Source organism: Mastigoproctus giganteus, chromosome 3 (genome assembly GCF_048544385.1).
Source record: "Mastigoproctus giganteus isolate SK-2022 chromosome 3, ASM4854438v1, whole genome shotgun sequence".
Classification (NCBI taxonomy): domain Eukaryota; kingdom Metazoa; phylum Arthropoda; class Arachnida; order Uropygi; family Thelyphonidae; genus Mastigoproctus; species Mastigoproctus giganteus.
In genome coordinates, this window is record NC_143577.1 from 173471853 (window position 1) to 173498523 (window position 26671).

The window sequence follows — 26671 nt, forward strand, 5'->3', positions numbered from 1 at the left end:
AAGACAGTGCCTGAGCAAATGTTGTGTTGGATGAGTGAATTCGTGTTTGGCGGTAAAAATATGACTCTCATGTTCGAATTCAAATCATCTAGATGTGTAGGATGTCCAGGAGCATCATCTAATAGAAGCAAAATCTTGAAAGGAACGTCGCTGTCTTTACAATATTTTTCAACCTCGGGAATGAAACAGCATTTAAACCAATCCTCAAAGAGAGATACTGTTATCCATGCTCTCTCTCATTCGATCAGAAATGCACAAGTAGGGTGGCGTTATTGATGCCCTGAAATGCACAAGGATTTCCAGAATGGTACACAAGCAGTGGTTTTAATCTGAAATCTCCTGCTGCATTAGCCCCCAAGCAAGAGCGTGGCCCTATCTTTTGAAGCCTAGACACCTGGCACTGTCTTTTCCTCTTTGGCAATGTATGTTCGATCTGGCATTTTTTTCCAATGTAGAGCAGTCTCGTCAACGTTAAACATTTGCTGCGTTGAATAGCCTTCATCAATAATTTTTCTAACAAACCACAAAATTTCTCTACTGCTGCAGAATCGGAACTGGCAACTTCACCGCATACTTGTGAAAAGCAGCGATGCTTGAACCTATTAAACCACCCATTGCTTTCCACAAACTTGGCTTGGGGTTTGCGGTACATATCTTTAATATCTTCATAAATACTTCTTGCTTTTGCTTGAATGGTCATTGGACTCAGGGCACTTGTTTCTGAATCTGATTTTCCATCCATAATATTAATAGCTGTTCCATCTTCAATACAGTACATGAACGCTTTTGTGATCACTGTTGATCTTAAGTTCACTGATCCTTTTACATGTTCTTTTATACGCACACTGATCCTTTTACATGTTCTTTTATACGCACACTGATCCTTTTACATGTTCTTTTATACGCACACTGATCCTTTTACATGTTCTTTTATATGCACACTGTCCTTTAAAATAGTATTCTCTGTTGAAATCAATTCTGTTTCGTTTCCTAGCACTGTCACCACTTACACTTTCCACTGGTTGCTTTCCTTTCACCACTGTAATTAAATAAACAGGAATGAAGAGAAGTTTCTGAAAATTTGTTTTTTATATGGCTGAAGATTTCAGTGAAGGTGAACCATAATGACGTAAAAACCATAATATTTCACCATAATAACGTAAAAACCCACACAATTCCAGTTATCGGCATTAACACAAATGCAATAAGATCGAGTTTACTACCTGTTTATAATTAGATGCGCTAACAGAAAAGCCCAATAAACCAGAAAGGACAAATTGTTTTTATTGTTTTATGGTCGTGACCTCCAGAAATGTGTTTTAGAAAAATATCAAAAGCGTTCAATATTGATTCTTATAACGGAACATATGATAATGATGAAAGTGTAGTGCAATTTCCATTATAAAAATTACCTTTTAGAGAGATAAACAGCTTAGTAATATAGTGAAATTTTTAACTTCCAAGGACTTAGAACGAATTACAAAAAAAAAAAAAAGTGTTATTGGGTTCACATTATTCACAATACCTCCATTTATTCCTACAGATGCAAAATACGTTTCCATATATTTTTTTTCAGTTTGCACCTGCCGGCAAAAACTTAAGTCGAATTTGCGTAAGTCGAGGAGTTCCTGTATATGCTATCAAAATTATTTTTTGCCTCCCGTTCCTTTGTGACCATATAATAGTATCCAATCAAATTTTGCCAGACAAAACTTCCCCTTAACAAACCCAGGTTGTGTTCGAACTATAACTGAAGTCTTGTCTAGATTATGCTATATTGCTTCCTTAACCAGTGACTATTATTTTCCCTGGAACAGAAATTAGACTAACAGATCTGTAATTACTCATGTCACCCTTTGATCCCATTTTGTGAATAGGGGACACAATTGCACTTCTCCAATCCATGGGAACCTCCCCTGACTCCAAAAAGCTTTCACAATTATGGCTAAGGATTTTCTTACTTCCTTTAATATAACTGGATAGATCCCATCCACCACAGGTGCATTTCTTATGTTCAATTTCAACAATTTCTCCTCTACTTTGCTCTCAGTTATTACAAAATCATTCAGCTCTCCCTGCCAGAGTTTGACAAGCTTCTGGCCTCCACTTTCCAACAGATCTCATGTGTGAATGTAGATTCAAAATACTCATTCAGTTTATCAGATACCTCAGCAGGTTCATCAACAATCGAACAGTCAATATAAAGTGGACCGATATGATTCATCTCCTTCTTTCTATTGTTTACATAAGACTTTGCTGTTTTTCTTTACTTTGTTTGCCAAAGATTTCTCATAATCTGCCTTTGCTTGCCTAACGCTTTTTGTTACTTGATTACAGACTATCTTATATCTACCATATGCATCAGAGTCTCCTAATAAGTTATATGCATCCTATGCATTTTTCTTCTCTGCCAAGAGTCTCATTAGGTCATCTGACATATATTTACGCCTAAACCTTGAACAGTATTTTCTTAGTTGATATGAAAAGCCTAGTAGCTTCCAAGATTAATTCTCTGAATGCTTTCCATTTAGAATTTGCTGTTAGTAACATCATCAGTTGGTCCCACTGTATAGAATTTAAAAACTGTGTGAGATCTTTACGAAAGCAAAAACCCTTCCTTTTATCCCTGACGGTAGTTACACCTTTAAGTAAATCCCACATCAGTACACTGTGATCACTGCCACCTAGTGGTTTATTAATCTGCAGATTCTTAATGCATGAAGAATCACTGCTGATAATCAGATCAAGAGTATTACTCCCTCTGTTTGCCGCTTGAACATTCTGCTGTAGAAAACAATCATCCAATAAATCCACAAAGCCTTGTTAGTGTGTGAGAGAAAGTAAAAGGGAATCACCAAGAAAGAGAAGAATGATGATATCCAGCTCAGGACCCTGGGGTGCCAAGCCCTATAAGACACTCCTACTCTCAACTTGGTTTTCCCAGTGCTTATGTCACACCCAACTGACTCAACACTGCACTTTCCATCCATGTCAACTGGATGCACTTCCTTAGATTTTGTGTGTTCCTTAACTGACAGCATCACCCCTCCTCCGCTTCGATCCTGCCTATCCTTTCTGTACACATTGTACTCCCCAAATTCCAAGTCTGCATTCCTTATCTTTATGACACCATGTCTCTGATATCCCAACATCATCAGCCTTTGATGTCTTCACCAGCACCCCAAATTCATCACATTTATTTACTATATTCTCAGAATTGGTGTACATGCAAGTATACATGCACCTGTTTTTACTTTTAGTTACCCTAACAGAACCTATGTATTTAATTGTTCCATGATGACTCTCAGCAGCCCTTGAAATCTCCAGTACCTCACTTTCCATTGACAAAGCTCCCATCGATCAATGTCAACATGCCTTGTCGATCAATTCGGCCCTGGAAAGATTGTGCAAGGCTCGTGGGGTAGAATTTTTTTCAGCTTGGTCTGTACTTGTTAACAGGAGAGACTGCTTCTACAGGGATGGGATACACTTAAATAGAAAAGGTGCAAGAATATTTGCTGATGCTGTCGAGGTAGTGTTAGGTGGGTCGGAAAACTTCTAGTTTGGGGGGATACAAGGACTAATAGATTAACAGTAGCCACTAGCAGAGGTGAAAGTGATTCTTGCACTGCTGCTTCTATTGAAATGAGCAGCAGCCTGGAAAACAAGATGCAGGATATTTCAAAGACTGCTGGGAGTCATCACGGAACAAGTAAACACATGGGTTGTGTTAGAGCAGCTAAGAATAAGAACAGGTGCATGTATACTTGCATGTACACCAATACTAGGAGTTTGGTAAATAAATGTGCATGCAGAATACTTGCATGTACACCAATACTAGGAGTTTGGTAAATAAATTTGATGAATTTGAGGTACTGCTCAAAACATCAAAGGCAGATATTGTTGGGATATCAGACATGTGGTGTCACACAGATATAAGGAATGCAGAACTGGAATTTGAGGAATACAATGTGTATAGAAAGGATAGACAGGACAGGAGGGGAGGGGAGGAGGGGTTATGCTATTAGTTAAGAAACACATAAAATCCAAGGAAGTGAAGCCAGTACACATCAATGGACAGGGCAGTGCCGAGTCAGTTTGGTGTGACATAAGTATAGGGAAATCAAAATTGAGAGTAGGAGTGTGCTATAGGCCTGATCTGATTATCAGTAGTGATTTTTCATGCATTAAGAATCTGCAGATAAAGGAACAACTAGGTGGCAGTGATCACAGTGTGCTAAAGTGGAATTTACTCAAGGAGGTAACTACCATCAGAGGTAAAGTGAAGGGTTTTTGCTTTCGTAAAGGCGACTACGATGGTCTGAGACAGTATTTAAATTCTATACAATGGGACCAACTGATGATGTTACCAACAGCAAATTCAAAATGGGAAGCATTCAAAGAACTTATCTTGGAAGCTACCAGGCTTTACATACCAACTAAGAAATATTGTTCAAGGTTCAGGCCTAAATGGATGTCAGATGAACTAATGAGACATATGGCAGAGAAGAAAAATGTATGGGATACATATAAATTAATGGGTAACATGGAAGCCTATGATAGATATAAGCTGGTCTATAACCAAGTCACAAAGGAGATTAGGCAGGCAAAGGCAGATTATGAGAAATCCTTGGCAAAAGATGCAAAGAAAAACAGAAAAGAGTTCTTTACCTATGTAAACTCAAGAAGGAAAGGGATGAATCAGATTGGCCCAATGGATCCTGCTCAGGTGGCTAACAAACTAAACAAGTATTTTGAATCCACATTCACACATGAGGAGTTATTCAGGAAGGGGAATGCCGTAGGTGAAGTAAACACTGGCAGTGAGCTAGATGATTTTCTAATAACTGAGAGGAAAGTGGAGGAGAAATTGTTGAGGAGAAACATAAAAAAAGCACCCTGGGTGGATGGGATCTATCCAGTTATATTAAAGGAGGATGGGATCTATCCAGTTATATTAAAGGAGGCAGCAAAGGAAGTAAGCAAACCCTTAGCCATAATTATGAGAGCTTCTTTGGACTCAGGGAATGTACCCATAGACTGGAGATGTGCAAATATAACCCCAATTCACAAAGGAGGATGAAAGGCTGACACAAGTAATCATAGACCTGTTAGTTTAACTTCTGTTCCAGGAAAATTAATGGAGGCACTGGTTTAAGAAGCACTGCAGGATCATCTAAACAAGAATTCAGTTATAGCTCAGAAACAGCATGGTTTTGTTAAGGGAAGGTCTTGCCTGATCAATTTGACTGGATACTATGATGTAGTCACAAAAGAACTGGATGCAGGGAATAACTTTGATATTATATATTTGGATCTTAGAAAGGCGTTTGATACTGTTGCACAGGGAAGTCTGCTGCACAAATTGGAGGAGTGTGACATTGGCGGCAAATTGCTGCTTTCGATAAAGGGATGGTTGAGTGGCAGAAGACAGAGTGGTAATCAATGGACACTGCTCAACGTGGACTAATGTTATTAGTGGAGTTCCTTAGGGTTCAGTGTTGGTTCCATTGTTGTTTTCTGTATATATATATGATATTGATGATGGTATATCAAGCTTAATGTCGAAGTTTGCAGACGATACAAAGGTAGGCAGGCTTGTCAAGGACACTACTGACACTATGCTGCTGCAACAGGATCTGGAAAGGTTGAGCAGATGGGCTGAGAGGTGGCAAATGAAGTTTAACATTGACAAATGTAAAGTACTATATGTGGGAAACAGTAACCCCAGAGCAACGTATCAACTCTGTGGTACTACACTGACAGTGGTAGAGAATGAAAAGGACCTGGGGGTAATTGTGCAGGCAAATATGAAGTTCTCTGAGCAGTGCAGACGAGCTGCAGGAGTAGCTCATGGTGTCTTGTCAATGATATACAGGAATTTTTCTAGCAGGGATAGGGAGGTGATTATTCTCCTGTATAAGGCAATGGTCAGGCCACACCTTGAGTACTGTATACAGGTCTGGAGGAATCATTTCAAGAAGGATGTAGAGCTGCTGGAACGAGTACAGAGAAGGGCAACAAGATTAGTGAATGGAACAAAGGGTTGCTCTTACGAAGAAAGGCTTAAGTTTTGCAAATTACAGAGTCTGGAGACTAGGCACCGGCCAGGTGATCTGATAGAGGTGTATAAGGCTTTGAATGGTTTGAGCATGCTCAATGCCGATGGGATCCTTCCTCTTGCTCAGAATAATCACCTGAGAGGGCATAAATTCAAATTGAGGAAAGACAGATGTAGGATAGATGTGCGGAAATTTGCCTTTAGCCAGCGGGTAGTTGGTTGGTGGAACAGACTTCCATCCCTTGTTGTGGAAGTTGATAGCCTAAATAAATTTAAGGCTCAGTGGACAGGTATTTTGAACGAATGAGGAGTGAAATGGAAGTGGTGTGTTTTTTTTTTTTTTTTTTTTTTTGGCTGATGCTGAATAAGCTTGCTTTCTTGCATCATATGCCTCTACTAATGCTAATCATAAAGTCTTTCCTATTGTGTCTGGGCAGAATTGCTGACATTTTAAAATTTAACCCTAACTCGCAACTTTTTTTTTTCAACATTGACCTGTTAAGTCTGCAGATCTACTCTCATTGGCACTAATGTCATTGCCAATATGTACAACAATATCACCCTTTGTGCCCTTAAAATATGATATCTGCTCTACAACGTCATCAACTTTTGCCCCTGGAAGACATATGAATTGGATTGTATAATGTAGTTTGGCTGACTATGGGGGTATTATATTTTGTTTGTTGTTTCATCCCCTTCTTTCATTTCATTTCTGATATTGTTTAATCTCATATTTGTTTATACAATACCATTGTTGACTTAAACACATGAGGCTTATGTCCAGGGACCTACTTTTGGTATAGTTTACGCAGTCCCGGACTGCCCGAGCACTACTATATTCCCCTTCTTCCAATTACTTTTTGCTGTTCTTATATACTACATATTTTTTTTTTTATTTCTTGTGCATGATTAGGTTAACCAAAAGCAATATTAGAGATGCTATTTTTCTGCTATTGCTCTCTTTTTTTCTTCTCCAACAGAGGGGTCTTTTCAACACTACTTTCTAAGTTATCTATTTCTCCCCTATGCTGATCCATTTGCCTCATTTGTTTAATTGTCAACTTCCCCGTCACACAGGCAAGGTTTACCTTGACCTATTTATACCTTCTCTCCCCCTCTCATACTTGGGATTTCTTTAACGGTTATAAATTTGCTGGGAACTACAGCTAACATCTTTGGTCACCGATACAGCCTTGATACGTTCGCTTCCCTCAGCCAAATCACCATCTCCTGCCAGGCACCACAAGTAAGTTACATTTTGTCTATATCCTTTCGTCTTCATATTCCATTTCCTTTGTTAAATTCACGTAGGGCTGTTTGCTATTTATTGAATTTTTCAATTTTACTTCAATTGGAATTAATTGGTATTAATTTTATCTTAATTTGGCTTTTTACATTTATTTTTAATTACATTTCATTAACTTCTTATGCTTTTTCTTTCTTCTGTGTCGGGTTGGCTATGATATATACATCTCCTTGCTATTTCTGCCTGCTAAGTATATCTCATAATAGAAACAGAGGCCTTACAGTAAGAACTAATTCTTGCTGTATTTCCTTTGGTTTTGGATGCCCGCCCTTGATGACGTAGTTAAAATTTTAGGATTTATAGCATTCAGCACCATTTGTAAATGTTAATTTAATTTTATTTATTTTGTTTTTATTTTTCTGGCACTATTTAATTGTTTTCCATTATAACTATACCTGACAGGTCAGGCCCCCCTTCTATATAAATAATGTAATATATATATATATATATATTACATTATTTATTAAACTGCATACCAAGGGAATTATACAACTGATGAAATTTAATAAGAATTTTGGAATATAAGTATTAGGGGTGAAAAAATATACCTATAAGGCCATAGTGCCAAGTATTTAAGTAACCTTGTTGGACTTCACTGTTGTATCCTATAAATAACCACAAATTATAATAAAATAATAAAAATAAAATGATGATGTACCAAATTATTGATTAATGGATACACTGAATGGAACAATAACTAGGGCTAGCTCCACCAATACATCCTATCAATAATTGGCTGAGGCTATCTGTTTCTGTTTGCCATTTGCCAGTTTGTCTAGGTTCAAATATACTACAAATATAATTTCAATACTCTAATATAATAATGCAATATATGTTAAATTTAGCAGAAAACTGGCTAGCAGTTATTCTGCTGCATTTTTGTTTTATGGTTTTCGGGTTCCCTTTGTTTTCCTACAAACCATCTCTTGATAGTGTTTCACACAAACAGACTACTTGCGACTAATTCTTTGTTTGTATATCACAAACAAGATTGCAGGCCACGAATAGGTTTACCTGAATTGGTTCCTGACAGATGATATTGTAATTATAGTGTTCCACAGCTTTCAGGAAAAGGGCTAAACGTCTGGGCAGAGAGGGGTGTCTACTGAAGCCACTAATTCAATCGTTGGCAATTTCGCTTTATGGTTTTCACATTCCTTTGTTTTTTTTTCACAGCAAGAGTATACTTGGGGCTAATTCTTCCTTTGTATACTGCAAACAAGATGGTTTGGTCACAGCCTATAAACAATACATTTATGGATGATATAGCATGAAGATAAGCTTAAAGGGTCCTATGAGTTATTGGAAAAATTAATAAATGAACATGCAAAGAAAAAGCAAAGAAGAATAAGATTGTTATTGTTATTTGTTATTTGGTTTTTAGGAACATTAGCAACTAAGGCCATTTTGCTCCGGGGATATGCAGTGGTCATTCCCTGACTTTTCCACATCCTCTGTATTTGGTGGGCACGAGCTTGAACCCCGGTCTAATCAAGAAGAGTGTGCTACGCACTGCTGCTCCTGCCCACCTGGCTACGGAGGCACCAAGAAGAAGAAGAAGAAGAAGATTACTGCAATACAGAACTTGCATATTTGATTATAATTTGTATATATATATATATATTTTTTTTTTTTTTTTTTTTTTCCCCGAATTTTAATAAGTGATTTTCATATTATTAAACTGTGATCATTATCAGTAATGTGGTTTCTGTGAGCTCACTATTAATATTTAGATGCTAAATAACAAATATTTCCTTTTGTTTCCTCATATTCTCTTATATGTTGTAAATGTAAATATACATATGTTGTAAATATTAAATAATAATAAAAACTATAACACATATACTATATGTACATCACCAGAAGTTTACATTCTTCCCCCTGGTGCATGTACCCACAAAGTTTACATTTTCCCTCCCGGTGCAAACACTCTGGATTTAACACTGCTCTCCAGTTAACAAGTATAGGCCATGCTGCGAGAAATTCTAGTCTCAAACCTTTCACAATCTCTCCAGGGCTGAATAACAAGGCTCTCATCGTGTACACCCTCTTATCATGCTTGAGCAAAATTCCAGCCACTTTCAAGTGTAACTTTTTCTCAACATTGTCTCATAACTACAAAGTATTCCAAATGTCTATGCTTAATATTGTCATCAATATGCATAACAATATCACCTTTTGTGCCTGTTAAAGATAACTGTTCTATGATATTAACTTTTGCACTGGCAAACATTCTGGTCTTTTTCCACCTATCGTTTCGCATAATAAATTTCCCATTTTCCTGATGGCTGCAAACAACAACTACTCCCTGCGGAGACCACTGCTTTCTGCCTGTGGTGATCCTTGGGCCACCTTCCATGCTATCTGATGCATGGGTGGAGGTTCTATGACTGAATTAGGAATTGCTTGATGATTTATTTTAATTCCTTCAAGAACATTAACCCTTTTCTTAAAGTGCACACATTTTCCCATTCAAAACACTATATTTACGCTTCATCTCACAATCTTTGCATCTAAAGCATACAACAGTGTCATGTGGCTTTATATGCTACTGAAATTAACTCTGCAAACATGTTACAAGCACTATTACAGCTCTTACAACTTTAATTTTATTAAAAGTTTAAAGCACTTACCTCCCTAAGTGCTTCCACAACTCTAACAATTTCAACTGTCTGGCTCTATAAATATAATAAGAATTACTAGCATTAAGAACATAGAAAATGAATGTAAAATTAACTGACAATTAAAAAAAAATAATAATCACTGCAGAGAAGTTAAATGTAAGACTACTTTTATAAGCTGAAAGTCATAATAAAGAAAGGCAAATGCCAATGGGAATTAAATACAGTGAATGAACTGTATAGAGTTTATTTTTTCATGATTATCTTTATTTAAATTCTAGCTTTTCTAATATTATGATCAAGAAAGCGACTTAATTTATGCAACTGCCAATTTCCTTTCACTCTCTATAACAAATAATAACATTAGATCAAATTTCTGTGACAAACCAATATATCAGTACTCCTTGCTTTCCACTATGCTTTCTATTTAAAATGATAACAGCTCTTAATATTCAAACCATAACATGACAAAAGGCATAAATAAGAACAAAGATTAAGATAAGGAGGTTTATCTGTTAATCGCTAATCAATTAATTGATTGATTGATTTCTTTGTGCTTCATTTTTTCATGAAATGATACCTGTTTGTTATAATCATTATTTTTAAGTTTGCTTTAAAGAAATAGGAAAAATTTTCTATGAAATGAAACAATTTGTACTAATTTAAATGCCCATTTACTGTCTTCTATAAAGAAAAAATTATAAATTCTTCATGTGAGAATCAGCTCTGAGTGGCTGAGGCCAGGAGTCCCCCCCTTTTTTTTCTTCCCCAGTATGAAATCCTAAACAAAAGATAGGGAATCTATAATACTTAGTACAGTGTATGGTTATAAAGCGTAGAAGAAAGGAGCTACTTGTTGATATCACACTTCAATTTCTGTAGATTACAATTTTCAGGAAACAGATGTGAAGGAAGGTAGTTCCAGAGAACAGAAATATAAGGAATAAACTAAGTAAAAGTTGATTCTGTAAGTTTTGGGCTCTACAGTGAATGGATGCTGACTGATCGCAACATATATTCAGCTTGGTTTGAAAGAGTGGGGGAATTACAGATGCCAACACACAAGAACAAAGCCCACAGAACTTTCTATAAAAAAGACATGCTCAATAATTAACTTGAGGACTCAGGTTAATTAACCAGAGTGCTCAATAATTAACCTTACTACCCTCTTTTGAATGAAGTCCACAGTCTCAAGAGAGGTTTGGAGGCACTACATCAGGTGTGGGAACAATATTCCACAGTAGGGTGAATCTGAGATTTGTACAGAGTGAGCAGCTGTTTAGAAGAGTACTACCAAGATTGAAAAAGACAAAATCTACTATTTTGATGCAGAGTTACAATATTTGTAATGTGCTTATACCAAGAGAGAGAGATCAGGAGTCAAGGTAACTACCAATTAAGATATGTGATCGTTCCTAGAAATCTGATTGTCATCAAAGATGGACTCCTTGCAAGAGAGAGGTTTAAGTTTGGCAGATATTCGAGAAGTAGAAGCTGTTTGTACAGGGCAAGATTTCTCAAACCAGATGATGGAATGTAGAGTGCTATCACCAGAAAATTATGGACAAGAATTCCAGTCAGTGGAAGAAGGCTATAAACATACAAGAGGAAAGAACTGAACCTTGGAGAATACCAGCATTAGTGGAGAATTAAGAAGACAGAGTCATTTATCATCACCCGCAATGAATGGTCAGAGAAAAAATTGAATATCCAATTACAAAAAGTCAGGGATCAATATGATGGAAGCTTGATTAAAAAATATTTCTGCCAAACACAACAAAAGCCATAGAACGGTCAAGAGCAACTGCTTTAGTTTCACTAAACTTTTTCATTGGAGTTGTCCCAAGATGAGTAAAGTCAGCCAATATATTATTACATTATTATTATTATTATTATAATTAGCCATATGGTGCAAGGAAGCCTGAGGCTTTTGCTGCACCAACCAAAAAAAAAAAAAAAAAAAAATTCTGAGTTACCCCTGAGAGAGAGAGAGAGAGAGAGAGAGAGAGAGAGAGAGAGAGAGAGAGAGAGAGAGAGAGAGGGAGGGGGTCAGAAATAGAAGGGAATCACCAAGAAAGAGAAGAATGATGATATCCAGCTCAGGACCCTGGGTGTGCCAAGCCCATACTCACCAGATGTGAGCCCCTGGGGGTATATATCATCATTGGATTGACACTAATGGAATCAATATTGATGAGATGGAAGGTTTTGAGGTAGTTCACAGTTGTTTGATTTTTCCACTACTATGGAAAGAGTAAAGATAAGTGCAATGGAACAACGGTTGAACAGAAGGAATTTGTCACACATTAAATTTAGGAACCAGTTAGATATAAGAAAATTTCCAAGCCCAAGAAAAAACAATGGAATAACAAAGTGTAAAAAGGCAACAGAGAACAGGAGCAAGATCAGGAGCACAGATTTTGAGAATAATTGCCATCAGGTCCTGAAGCTTCTTAACATAAAGATTGTTCAGAATTCTTCTAACATCCTTATGTGAGAAGACCACAACGAAGCACTGAACAGTGCGTATTAGGTATGGTAGTCGATGGTTTACAAAGATCAATACAAGAGTTAGCAGAAAAGTATAAAGCTATTAAGTCAGTTTTATCTTTGCCTGAGGATGCAACTGAATGATCAGGTTGTAACAGAGGTGTGAATATAGATGAAAATTCTTGCTAAAGCCAATAGCTTTAGCAAGAGACTAGAATGCTCGATAATTTAAAATAAATAAGCAAGTTTTCTACTGTCAGACTATTAAAATGGAGTTTGAACCGATTAATGACTTTTCTTCAATTGTTGGGAGGTTTAGTGTAGGCAAAAAATGAAGTTGGAGATTTGAATAGCATTAGCATTAATAGAGGCATATGATGCAAGAAAGCAAGCTTATGCAGCATCAGCCAAAAAAAAAAAAAAAAAAACCGCTCCCATTTCACCCCTCCGTTCATTCCAAATACCTGTCCAGCTCAGACTTAAATTTATTTAGGCTATCAACTTCCACAATAAAGGATGGAAGTCTGTTCCACCAACCAACTACCCGCTGGCTAAAGGCAAGCAGGTAGTTGGTTGGTGCCATTACATACTTATAATTAAGTCACTGCCATTACATACTTATAATTAAATAAGTATGTAATGGCAGCTTGCTAACTAGCTTCTGAAGTCCCAAATAATGCTAGTATCATGCAAGGTTTTGCTCTTTCACCCATTCTTTTTTTGCTGTACATTAAAAACTTTTCAAGTTACTGGATATGCCACTGTTGATGATATTATGCATTCTAGTTTCCAGTTTGACAAACCCTGCTCTACATAAACAACTTAAGCTTCTTATATTCACAGGTCCCAAAATCTGACAATTTGTCTGCACAGATAAGTTAGCAATTATGTACATGAATTTTGCCAGCAGGGATAAGGCGATGATTATCCCATTATAAGGCAGTCATTAGGCCACATCTTGAGTACTGCATACAGGTCTGCAAGTCTCATTTTGGGAAGGCTATGGATCTGTTTGAACAGGAGCAGAGAAGAAAGAGTAGGAGGGGAACAAAAAGATGCTCTTACCAGGAAAGGCTTCAGTTCACAAACTGTGCGATCTGGAGACTAAGTACCAGCAAAGAGTGTTCTGAATGTGGAGTTTAAAGCTTTAAATGGATTGAGTAAGCTCAATGCTGATGGCTTCCTTTCACTTGCTCAGGCTACACATGAGGGGTCATAAATTCAAGGTGAGATAAGATGGTTACAAGAGATGTGCAGAAATTTGCCTTCAGCTGCTGGGTAGTTGATTGTTGGAATAAAATTCCAGATGGTGTGGTAGAAGAGGGCAGTTTGAATAAATTCAATGACCAACAAAAGAAACTTATACGGAAAGTGTGTGTTTTTTATTTTTTTTTTGCCTATGCTGCATAAGCTTGCTTTCTTGAATTATTTCCCACTACTAAAAACTAAATGCTTATCTGAAGCTAATAACAAACTTGATAGCATAGGGTTTAACGTAAAACTAGATAACAAAATACAGGCACCCCCCTTGTATTACACAGTACTCCAATTGATAAACTGCGGCAATCCTCACACAACACGGTACTCACATAACCTAGTTTTGTTCTAACACAGTTAGAGAACTGCAATGAACCTCGAAATTTTTAAGCTTTTGTGCAGAGAAAACCCTGCTATTATGTTGGATGAAATTTTTCCAATTCTTTTTGTGAATCCCAGCTGTTAACTTACTAGTCATTACGCAAAAAACATTATTGGGAAATCCCTGTGTTAGATTCTGTGCTATTGAACTTGTGTTGCTTGAGACTACAAACAATTGTGACTTCGAAACGTGCAGTTTGTGACTTTTAAGGTTTTTGTAAGGTTATACTGATTTTTGTTGGGTTTCTGGTCCATAAAGATTTAAAAAACAACATTTTGGAATTCAAAAGTGCATCATCAAGGATGTCAAGACTAATACTCAAGATTTCTAAGAGGTACAAGCTAAAGGTTATAATGATTTATGCACCAACATCGAGCCATGATGATGAAGAGGTTGAAGAAATGTACACCGAAACTGAGTGTCTTCTAGATGAGCAGAAAACCCACTACACTATTATTATGGGGGACTTCAATGCTAAGATTAGAAAAAGACAAAACAGCGCAGAAAGGGGAACAGAGGAAATTTTGGAATTGGTGAAAGAAATGAAAGAGGTGAAAGACTTGTGGAATTTGCAGAATCTCAAGGATTGTCAGTAATGAACACTTTTTTCAAGAAAAGGGTGAACAGAAAGTGGATGTGGAAGAGTCCAAATGGATTAACAACTAATCAAATTGACTTCATCCTCACTAACAGAAGATATATTGTGAATGATGTTACCTTCCTGAATAAGGTAAATGTTGGAAGTGATCACAGAATAGTAAGATGTACACTTGATATATATATATATATAGGAAAGGAAAAAACTGACTCGAGTAAATAATACAAAGAGCTTTGAGATAACAGAAGAGGAGAGGAGAAAAAGAAGTATGTACTGGAACTTAAGAACAAGTTTGAGCTTCTGCAGACTGCTCAGGACCAAGATATCGATGAGGAATATTACAACTTTCTAAAAGTGATAAAGCCCAAGAAACCTAAAGTGATAAAGCCCAAGAAACCTATAGGGAAAAAGAAATCCAAAGAAGAAAAAATTATTCAAGAAACACTTGTTATGATGAGCCGAAGACAACAAATGAAGAGCAAGAAAAACACTGACAGGGAGAAAATTGAGTATACTGAGTTATGAAAAGCCATTAGAAAGAGACTCAGAGAGGACATAAGAAGATTTAACACAAGAAAAGTAGAACAAGCATTAAGGGAATACAAAGAATTTAAATCAGCAGCCATGAGCAGTAATACAGAAAGACAAATGATACTGAAACTGAAGAATAGCGATGGTGTACTTATAAACAGCAGAAAAGGCATAATTCAAATAGCAGAAGACTACTATAGAGAATTATACAAGGGGTGAGGGAATGATGCCAGCAGTGGGGAAGATGGATTGCAAAGTAGCAACACATACGACATACCCAGTATTCTTCCTGATGAGGTAGAACATGCATTGAAGAAAATGAAGAATCAGAGAGTTACTGTAGAGTTGTTAAAATTGGGTGGAACAGACATAACACAAAAACTGACAAGACTCAACACAAAATGCATTAGAAAAGGTGTGATGCCTAAGCAGTGGAATAACGCAATCATAGTTTTGCTGCATAAGAAAGGAAATAAATCAGAAATTGGAAATTATAGACCAATTAGCTTGTTATCCCACATCTACAAGTTGTTCACAAGGGTCATTACTAAGAGATTAGAAAGGATACTTGATGTGAATCAACCAAAAGAGCAAGCTGGCTTTAGGACAGGATTCTCAACTATGGATCACCTTCACGTAATATCACAGCTAATGGAGAAAGCAAATGAATATAAAACACCATTATGCCTGGCATTTGTGGATTATGAAATGGCATTTGACCCCATACAGCATAAGGCAATGTTTCAGGCACCGGAAAGACAAGGCATAGATACCCCACATGTTATGATTTTGAAGAAAATATATGAGAGTGCTACCTCCTTTATTAGACTAGACAAAGACGGTAGCAAATTTAAAATCGAGAAAGGAGTTCGACAAGGAGACACAATATCTCCGAAGCTGTTTACTGCTGCCCTTGAGGAAGCTTTCAGAAGATTAGACTGGTCACAGAAAGGAGTCAATGTGAACGGAGAGTACCTAAACCATTTACTATTTGCAGATGACATTGTGGTCATAAGCCACGATCCCAAAGAATTAGAGGAAAATCGTAATCAGTTATGCACAGTTAGTAAGGATTTTGAACTAAAGATGAATATGGCTAAAATAAAAGTAATGATGAACAAGTATGCCACAGAAAGGGAAACAATGATTGAAGGAGCAGTAATTGAAAAGGTGGAGTCATATACTTATCTGGGACAAGTTATTAGCTGTAATAACGATAAATGGCTGGAAGTAAAGAGAAGAATAAATTTTGGATGGATAGCATTCAGGAAATATAGTCACATACTGAAGAGCAATATCCCAGTTTGTCTGAAACGTAAAATAATGAACCAATGTATACTCCCCACCATGACTTATGAAAGTGAAACTTGGGCACTCACCAAAAGAATGGAAGAGAAGCTGAGAACTACACAGCGAAGAATGGAACGAATTATATTGGGAATCAGACTGTTAGATAAGAAGAGAAACATATGGATTAGGCAGCAAACTCAAGTAAAGGACATTCTTATCAAAACTAAAGAACTAAAATGGTCTTGGTCAGGACACATAGCTCGAAGACATGATGACAGATGGACTAAGAAAATAAAAGAATGGTATCCAAGAGGAGCTAGAAGAAAACCTGGAAGACAAAGGCAGAGATGGATAGATGAAATTCATGGGTTTGTGGGTAGTAAATGGATGGCCAGTGCTCAAAACAGAAGGAACTGGAAAGTTGTTGGAGAGGCCTTTATCCCGCAGTGGATCGAAAATGGCTGATGATGATGATGATGGTTGATTTTTATTTGATCGTTTATATATTTTTCCGGGTATATATTACAGCAGGCCCCCGTTATAACGCGGTTCGCTTTACGCTGATTCGCTATAACGCTGTTCTTACATTATAACCCGTATCTGACTATAACGCTGTCAAAACTCACTGTAACGCTATTTTACTAGCATACAGATTGAATTTTTGGCAAATCCGTCTTCAGTCCAGTCTGTTTTGAGCCTTTTTTTTTTTTTTTTTTTTGGCAAAAGGAGAAAATAGCCACCATGAAATTAACTACAGTAATTATTTTTATAATTTCTACTCTATGTACAAAATTGAAACTTTCAATATGCTCTTATTTTCTTGGTGTGGATAGTTTCGAGGGAGAAATTCTTTTTTAGTACACAAGTTGAAAAAATTTACCATCCAGTGTCATATGTTGTTACGAAGTCTGTTGTTGTTGTTATTTGGTTTTTAGGAGCATTAGCAACTAAGGCCATATTGCTCCGGGATATGCGGTGGTCATTCCCTGAATGACCTTTCCGCATCCTCCGTATTTGGTGGTGACGGGCTCGAACCCTGGTCTAATCAAGAAGCGTGTGCTACGCACTGCTGCTCCTTCCCACCTGGCTACGGAGGCGCCGACACGAAGTCTGCATTTTCTGTTCTGACCTGTAATAGAAAGATACTAAAAATAGATTTACTCCCTATCTCTTCTTTTGTTTTACTGTGGGAACTATAACTTGCGAAATGTTTTTCACACAATCAATCCCATAAGTGCTAAATGCGGTGCTGTTTCTTGTACAGTATTCTCTTGTCTTCTGAACTCCTCTGACCTTGTGGTCACCCGAAGTACATAAAATTTGTTTGTTTTACTGTTTTGGAAATTCCATAAACATTCTCCATGAGTCACACCATAATTGATTTACAGTACTTTTCCTGCAATAAACAACCATTTGATTTTACTGCACGGTAAAATCGAACTTTTCAGATAAATAAAACATTTGTCACCGTCTTCAGCTCACTTGCCAGAGGAATTCTAGATATCATTCAGTGCATACAGTGTTAGACATACAGACAGTTTACTGTACTCGAACATCGTATCACAATCAGTGCAACGCAGTTACATTTGCAGAGAGTTATGGCGGATAAGAATGAAAAAGCAACAATGTCTGGACACGGTGCAAAGATTGGAAAGGTAAGAAAAACATTGAGTTTGAAAATTAAATTAGACGTTTTGAAGAGAATTGATTCCGGTCAAAGACAAGTGGATGTGTGCAATAATTTAGGACTGGCAGGTTCAACTGTAAGAACAATCATAAAAAATAAAGAATCAATTTTAGCAGCTGGAAAAACAGCTGTTCCCCTACAGGCAACTAAATTGACCAGGGCTAGGCCGGCTATTATGATTGAAATGGAGAAACTTCTACATAATTTTATTGAAGACAACATTCAACGTAGAATTCCGTTAAGTTCAATTATTATTAAAGAAAAAGCGAAGAGCCTATATGAAGATTTAAAGGAAGCTCACCCCGAAAAAAATGTGGAACCATTTAATGGTAGTAAGGGCTGGTTTGATAGATTTAGAAAGCGCTATAACCTGCACAACGTAGCAATACAGGGAGAAGCTGCAAGTGCAGATCAACAAGGAGCCAAAACTTTCAAAAAAGAATTGGTTAAAATTATTGAAGAGGGATGTTATACTGCTCAACAAGTTTTTAACATAGATGAAACAGGTCTTTTTTGGAAACGAATGCCTAAAAGAAGTTTCATATTGAAAGAAGAAAAAAACATGCCAGACTTCAAAGCGGCGAAGGATCGGTTAACTTTGTTGTTGGGTGGTAACGCTGCGGGGGATTTTAAATTAAAACCCCTTTTAGTTTACCATTCCGAAAATCCAAGGGCTCTTAAAGGTTTAGCTAAATCAAACCTACCTGTAATCTGGAAGACTAATAAAAAAGCTTGGGTAACCAGGCCGCTTTTCATTGATTGGTATGCTGAGTTCTTCTGTCCTGCAGTGGAAAAATATTGTGCAAAAAATAACATTGGTTATAAAGCTATTCTAATCATGGACAATGCGCCAGGACACCCAAGCAAAGAGAGCTTAGAAGACTTGAACAATCACATAAAAGTTTTTTACATGCCTCCAAACACTACGTCTCTGATCCAACCAATGGACCAAGGAGTAATTGCAACATTTAAAGCGTACCACATAAGGAACACCTTTTCCCAAGCTATTAAAGCCATCAACACCGAAAATGTACCGAGCTTAAAGGAGTTTTGGAAATCCTATAACATTAAAACCGCCATCTACAACATTTCAAGTGCCTGGGATGAAGTGACTCAGAAAACCATGAATGGAGTGTGGAGGAAAGTTTGGAAAAATTGCATAAAGCATTCCCAGGAACCTGATGATTCCGTTGAAAATGTTAAAACAGAAATTGTTGAGCTCGGAAAAGAAGCAGGATTACACGAAATTAACGAAGACATCGTACAAGAGATGATCGACAACAACGGGGATGGCCTCTCTAATGAAGAACTAATGGAAATTATAAAAGAACAAGAGCTTGCTATTGAGGGAGATGATGATCAAGATACTATAGATGAAGAACCGATGAAGTCGCTGACTGCAAAAGGACTTAGTGAAGCTTTTGAACACTTCGAAAAAATGTGTGATTATTTCCGGGAGAACGACCCTGACATGGAACGAAGTGCCAAGGTAATAAGAAATTTGAAGAAAGAAATGAATCCCTACATGATGTTGTACAATGAGAGGAAGAGGGCCAAAGCACAACCCAAAATTGACACATTTTTCAGTCCAAAGATACGAAAACTCGAGAGCACAGGGCCATCGAATTAATAAATTCATGATTTTCGTTAGTTAATTACCTCAATTATATGTGTATATAATGTAGAATATTTTATATGTACAAAATTTTGAATATTAAATATTTTTAATCGACATTGGTGCATATTTTCACTACCACTTATTATTGATTAGAAAATATCCTATGGAATAGACCGCAACTCACAAATACATATGTTACCTTATGGGAATATGGCGCTTGCTTAGCGCGGATTCACTTAGCGCTCTGTTTTCCCGGAACGAACTATCAGCGTTAAGCAGGGGTCACCTGTACTAAGCTTTGTTTTTAAGAACCGTATTGGAATTTCTTTGTTGCAAATTTAATTCCAGCCCTAAATTATGCCTAAGGAACTTATGCATAATTTGCATAACTGCCAATTTATTTAAAGAATGGGTTCTAAATTGTTTTGTGCCAGCTGTGGAAAACTATTTAAAGCAGAAAAATCTAAATTTCAAAGTTTTATTACTATTGGATAACATGCCAAGCCATCTGAAAGATTTAAGTCATCCAAAATGTTGAAGTAATGTTCCTACCACCTAATACAACTTCTTTAATTCAGTCATTTAATCAAATTATGTCTACCTTTAAAACTCATTACATCATAAAATTGTTACAATGGATTTTGGAAAAAATTGATTCCGAATCCCTTGAAGTGACGGAGGCATGGAAACATTTTTCAATTGTGGACTGTATTGGAATCACAGCTTTATTGCTCAAAGAAGTAAAACCGTCAACATGTGCGAGTTGGAAAAATGTATGGCCAGAATCAGTTCATTTCGAAATGTGGTCGAACCGGCAGAAAACGGAATCGGTGTGAGGGTAGAACTTGCTAAGTCGGTAAGAGGGGAAGGTTTTGATGATATGACTACTGAAGACATTCAAGAATTACTGGTAGAAAAAGAGGCTGGCAAAGCAGATTTGGTGGAAATGGCATTGGAGTTAAACCAAATCAATTCAGAGAATGATAGTGCAGATTAAAATTCTGAGTTCCAAATTTTACACTAAAAAGCATATGGGAAGGCATAAACTTAGCCGAGCATTAGAATCTTATTTTTTGAATGCAGATCCTTCGACTGAAAGGAGTCCAAATTTCAAAAGGGAGTCTCAAAAATGCTTAGCTCCATACCATGAAATTTACAAAGATCTATCAAGCAAAAGCAAACAAACCCAGATTACTGATTTCTTAGAGAGCAGAAGAGCACAAAATCTAGATGCTACAGAAGAAAGTTCAGAAGGTGAAGATATTCTGCAACAGAGAAAACATTCTCATTTGATTGTGCCTAGCAGCAGTGAAGAGGGTAAAAAATTAAATGAACGTACGTGATCTGACATATATGCATCACAGTTTAACGTTTGTGTTTCAGTTATTACTATTTTTAATAAAAATTAAGTTTCCGATAGTTATAGAAAAATGATGTACTTTTGTTAGCTTTTGGAACGTAACCCCCCATTTTTGTACTGATTCTTAGTCCTGTGTAACACAGTTTTGCACTACACTAGATTTTATAAGAACTTAACTACAGTCAGTTCTGCTATAACGTGCATTTGGGCAACACGAATTTGCTCCAATGCAACTGATATATTAGAGAACAATGCCAGTATAACGTGATTTTCGCATTGGCTAATGCGCGATTTCGTCTGCGAGTAACACTAGGTGAACACAAACCTGGCACCAAGCTGAACGTAGAGACCTGCGCAGCAATACATACAAGTTTACGAAGCTTAAAAAATGTCAAATGTTGAATGCGTGAGAGCTATATTTCCCATTTACTGTTGTTGTATTGGTCGGGGAAACACTGTTGTCATTCGTTGTATTCACAAGATAACACGTGATATTGTAGGATGATTCATATTTTCAGGAGCTCATATTTTTTCTGTTCGAACAGAAATTTACTGAGGCTTGATAGCGTGAGAAGAGGCACATATTTCTGGAGATCACTACCATAAAACAATTTGCAGTTCCAGTTTATTTCACTTTTCAGTTACTGCAATCTAATTATAAATGGGTAGTAAACTTGATCTTACTGCATTTGCAATAATACCAATAGCTGGAATTCTGTGGGTTTTTACATTATTATGGTGAAATGTGTTTCCCTTCCAAGAAATCTATAATCATATAGTAAGTAAGCAGCAGCCATTATCAATCCACTGCAGGATGCACGCCTCCTCATCAATTCATGTTCGGGGAAATAGACCATAATCTGCCACGCTGGTCCAGTGCGGGTTGGCAGATAGACCATATTTAGCAGTAAGGGGCTTGAACCACGGTCTACTCAAGGAGCGTGTGCTATTGCACTCTTTTGGCTAAGACCAAAGTGTAGTGTAATCATAAAAATCATAAATAAAATTTCAGAATCTTCTCTTCATTCCTATTTTTTAAGCTTCGTAAACTTGTCTAACTTGTGCATCCCGTGTTTGTCGTTATTGACTGATTATCTTTAAATTTTACAATATGAAAAAAAAAAAAAAAAAAATGTCAGTGAACAGAAATATCAATCAAACTTTATATCTTGTCAAGGTAAAGTGCCATATTTGCTGTAATATTTATTTATTTATTAGAAATTTAAGATGTTCACACCTGTGTTAGCATTTTTATTGGGTTTCTAACTTTTTTTAGTGTTTTACTTACCAGACTGAACATTTTTTTGAGTGTTCTGTCCATCCCTATTTTTCCCATAAGCCCTGTTGTTTTTAATGCACGAAATACCATAACGTGCCGATTTTTAGGAACACATGTACCGCATTGTAGCAGAACTGACTGTACCGTGTTATATGAGGGATACCTGTACATAGCACTGTATTAGAAATCTGTTTCCTTAGTATAGTATTATCAATTAATCAGTAAAATTTATTAATCTTATTAAATTTCACTGTTAATTAAACTACTTAAACAGACCAGAGCAGCAAAGCAACGTGGAGGGCTGTGGCTTGGGAGAGAACTGAAGGGGGCGATTCTCCAACGCATCACAATCTAAAAAAATGTGCAAAATGTGAAATATTTTCAGACCTTTCTAGAACAGAACATAATCTAGCCAAGAAGGATGTCTTTGTATGCTAGGTGCAGAGACTGTGGCCAACTCAGAGTTCTAATGGGAGTCTATGAGAGCTTCAGAAGAAATTAATGAGGTGCACATCAAGCTCTCAGCTGTCCAACTCAATGCCAGAGCTCACTCCTGTGCATCAGGCAACACAGAAGCAATCATCAGGGCAGAATGCACTGGTCCCACAGGAGCTAGTTATTGTTAGTAACTATTGTCAGGGAGACAGTGAATATATTATGCAAAAGGAAACGTGGAACAGGACCAGGGTATGTCTGTCAGGGGCAAAAGTTGATGAAGTTGTAGAGCAGATATCATCTTTTAAGGGCACTAAAGGTGATATCATTGTACACGTTGGCACTAATGACCTTAAGAGTAAGAGATCTGCAGATTTACTTAACAAGTACAGGTCAATGTTGAAAAAAGTCACGAGTTAGGGTTAAATTTGAAAGTGTCTGCAATTCTGCCCAGACATGATAGGAGGGAGTATATGATGAGTGCCTTGTCAATCAATTCGGCCCTGTAGAGATTGTGCAAGGCTAATGGGGTAGAATTTTTTTCAGGTGGTCTGTGCTTGCTATCAGGAGAGACTGCTTCTACAGGGATGGCATACACTTAAATAAAAATTGTGCATGAATATTTGCTGATGCTATCGAGGCAGTGTTAGGTGGGTTGGAAAACTGCTAGTTTGGGGGAGATTCACAGACTAAAAGATTAACAGTAGCCGCAGGCAGAGGCAAAAGTGATTCTTGCACTGCTTCTTCTGTAATGAGCAGCAGCCTAGAGAGCAAGTTGCTGTGGAGTTCGAGAGCTGCTGGGAGTCATCATGGAACAAGTAAATACATGGGCTGTGTCAGGGTAACTAAGAGTAAGAACAGGTGCATGTATATATACATGTACACTAATGCTAGAAGTATAGTAAATAAATATGATGAATCTGAAGTGCTTTGGTTGATATCCCAACAATATCATCAATAACATTGAAGATATTGTTGGGATATGAGAGACATGGTGTCACACAGATATAAGTAGTGCAGAATTGGAATTTGGGAAGTAGTGTGTACATAAAGGACAGACAGGGTAGGAAGAGAGGAGGGGTTATACTGTTAGTTAAGAAACAAATAAAATCTAAGGAATTGCATCCAGTTCACATGGGTGGACGGTGCAATGCTGAGCCTTTTTGATATGACTTAAACACTGGGAAAGGGAAAACAAGAGTAGGAGTTTGTTATAGGCCTAATGACTCTGATGACTACAACGAACAATTGTGCAGACAAATGTAGCCTGCCAGTAAATCAGAATGTCTTGTAATGGGGGATTTTCACTTCCCAGATTTTTATCGATCACTCGCACACTAGCAAGACTTTTGTGGATTTATTGGAGGATTGTTTTTTACAGCAACATGTTCGAGGGACAACCAGAGGGAGTAATATTCTTGATCTGATTATCAGCAGTGATTATTCATGCATTAAGAATTTGCATATAAAAGAACCACTAGGTGACAGTGATCACAGTGTACAGATATCCCCAGGGGCTCACATCTGGTGAGTATGGGCTTGGCACACCCAGGGTCCTGAGTGGGATATCATCATTCTCTTTTTTGGCGATTCTCTTCTACCTCTCTCTCAGGGTAACTCGGAATTTTTTTTGGCTTGGGCAGCATAAGCCTCAGGCTTCCTTGCACTATGTGGCTAGTAGTAATAATAATAATAATATGGGATATACTTAAAGATGTAACTACCATCAACGGTAAAGGGATGGGTTTTACAGCTAAAGTAAAGAAAGCCAAGACGAGAACGATGAGAAACGTCGGATAACTTATGCGGAAAATTAGTTTCCCGACACCAGACTCTAGCGCTGCTTGCTCGGTAAACAGATGGTAGGTGTTATCGGTCTGGAGCCAAAATCGAGAAGGATATATTGATTGACAGGTGGCATGGCAAACAATGAAATTAGTGGTGGGCGTGACAGGACGACAAGCTTCTGTGTAGTCATTGGTTGGCATTATAATGTGTATTTATGAGTAAAGAACGGTGCATAATAGTTTTGTGATGAACGGTAAACAGGTAATAGTAGCGATGAATCTTTTAAAGATAGAAGAAATAAGGAAAATAAAACGTTGGTTGATTTTTTGATGAAAACTAAATTAATAAAAGTTTCGTTCTGTTCATTGTTATGTTCTACATTATGTTTTTTCCTCATTATTAAAAGCAGATTTTTGGAGTTCATTAGTGTTTTTACTATATTGTTGATTTAGGTTTGGTTATGAAAAAAGGAAAAGGTTTCTTTATTTTTCGTTAAATTTCATAACCTGACCTTAAATGGAATATTAGGAAATAATAGAAAATGTTTCCTTATATTTCGTGATCCAATTTTAAAAGTTAGGTTAGGAAATAATAGGAAAAGAAAGAAAGATTCTTTATATATATAGTTAATAGCTATTGAGGTGTTGATTGACGTTATGATACATGTCTATCTGCACGAGTGTCTTTAAAAATAAAAGTACAGTAATAAAAAAAATGACTATTTTGTTAATAAACAATTTATGCGTTAGTCCACTCTTGATTATAAAGAAAAAAAAAAAAGGTTAGTTACCCCTCCATTTTGGGAGGGGTTCAAGCTCCCATGGGATTCAAGTGGAGGTAACCTGACATTTTTTCACCATTATGGAGAGCATTCATTGGGGCACGTTACCATTAGTGCTGAGTGCTACTAAAGTGGGGGCTTAGAGGGGAACAGGTATCCTGTGTGTTATCAGACACTCAGCCTAAAACACTGATGGATCCAATATCTCTCTATTACAGAAGATTTAGGAGAAGTCCGGTTGGCCTGCCTCCCTAAAATCCACTCATGCACACCTTCTCGATGGTAAGCCCTGTTACGTCACTTAGGTGGCAACGAACGTGTAGAGTGGTTCTCAAGATGCCTGGTCAGCATGAAGAGGAAAAGACCAACCCCTCCAGCAATATGAAAGCACGACGAAACAAATGGCCCTCAGTCCCCAGCAGCTTTCACTCTCCCTCTTACGGCAGCGAGAGGATTAGAGTGGAAGCAGAGGGTGCTAAGAATCTCTGGGTACGACCAGGCTGCCATGCACGGAAACTGAACTTGGCCTGTTATAACGTAAGAACACTCATCGGTGAAGACAGGATATTAGAGCTGGAAAAGGAATTAGAAAATGTGAATTGGAATATCATCGGTTTGGCTGAAACAAGAAGAAGAAATGAATCACTTATAAGTTTATCAAGTGGAAATCTGCTGTACACCAATGGAAACAGTGAAAGGAGTGAAGGTGGAATTGGGTTTCTGGTCCATAAAGATTTTAAAAACAACAGTTTGGAATTCAAAAGTACATCACCAAGAGTGTCAAGACTAATACTCAAGATTTCTAAGAGATACAAGCTAAAGATTATAATGATTTATGCACCAACATCGAGCCATGATGATGAAGAGGTTGAAGAAATGTACACTGAAATTGAGAGTCTTCTAGATGAGCAGAAAACCCACTACACTATTATTATGGGAGACTTCAATGCTAAGGTTGGAAAAAGACAAAACAGCACAGAAAGGGGAACTATAGGAAATTTTGGAATTGGTGAAAGAAATGAAAGAGGTGAAAGACTTGTGGAATTTGCAGAATCTCAAGGACTGTCAGTAATGAACACTTTTTTCAAGAAAAGGGTGAACAGAAAGTGGACATGGAAGAGTCCAAATGGATTAACTACTAATGAAATCGACTTCATCCTCACTAACAGAAGATATATTGTGAATGA

The 26671-nt window shown here is 37.2% G+C and overlaps 1 protein-coding gene across 2 annotated transcripts in view; it reads right to left on the reverse strand.

Annotated features, from left to right (window-relative positions):
- The window catches only part of LOC150088415 (uncharacterized), a 452966-nt gene that overhangs the window by 381003 nt on the left and 45292 nt on the right, over positions 1 to 26671 (reverse strand). For both annotated transcript variants that reach the window (XM_090369501.1, XM_090369502.1), the window contains exon 2: positions 10001 to 10045. In XM_090369501.1, the coding sequence (XP_090225627.1) occupies positions 10001 to 10045 (45 nt within the window). The remainder of the gene's footprint in view (positions 1 to 10000; positions 10046 to 26671) is intronic.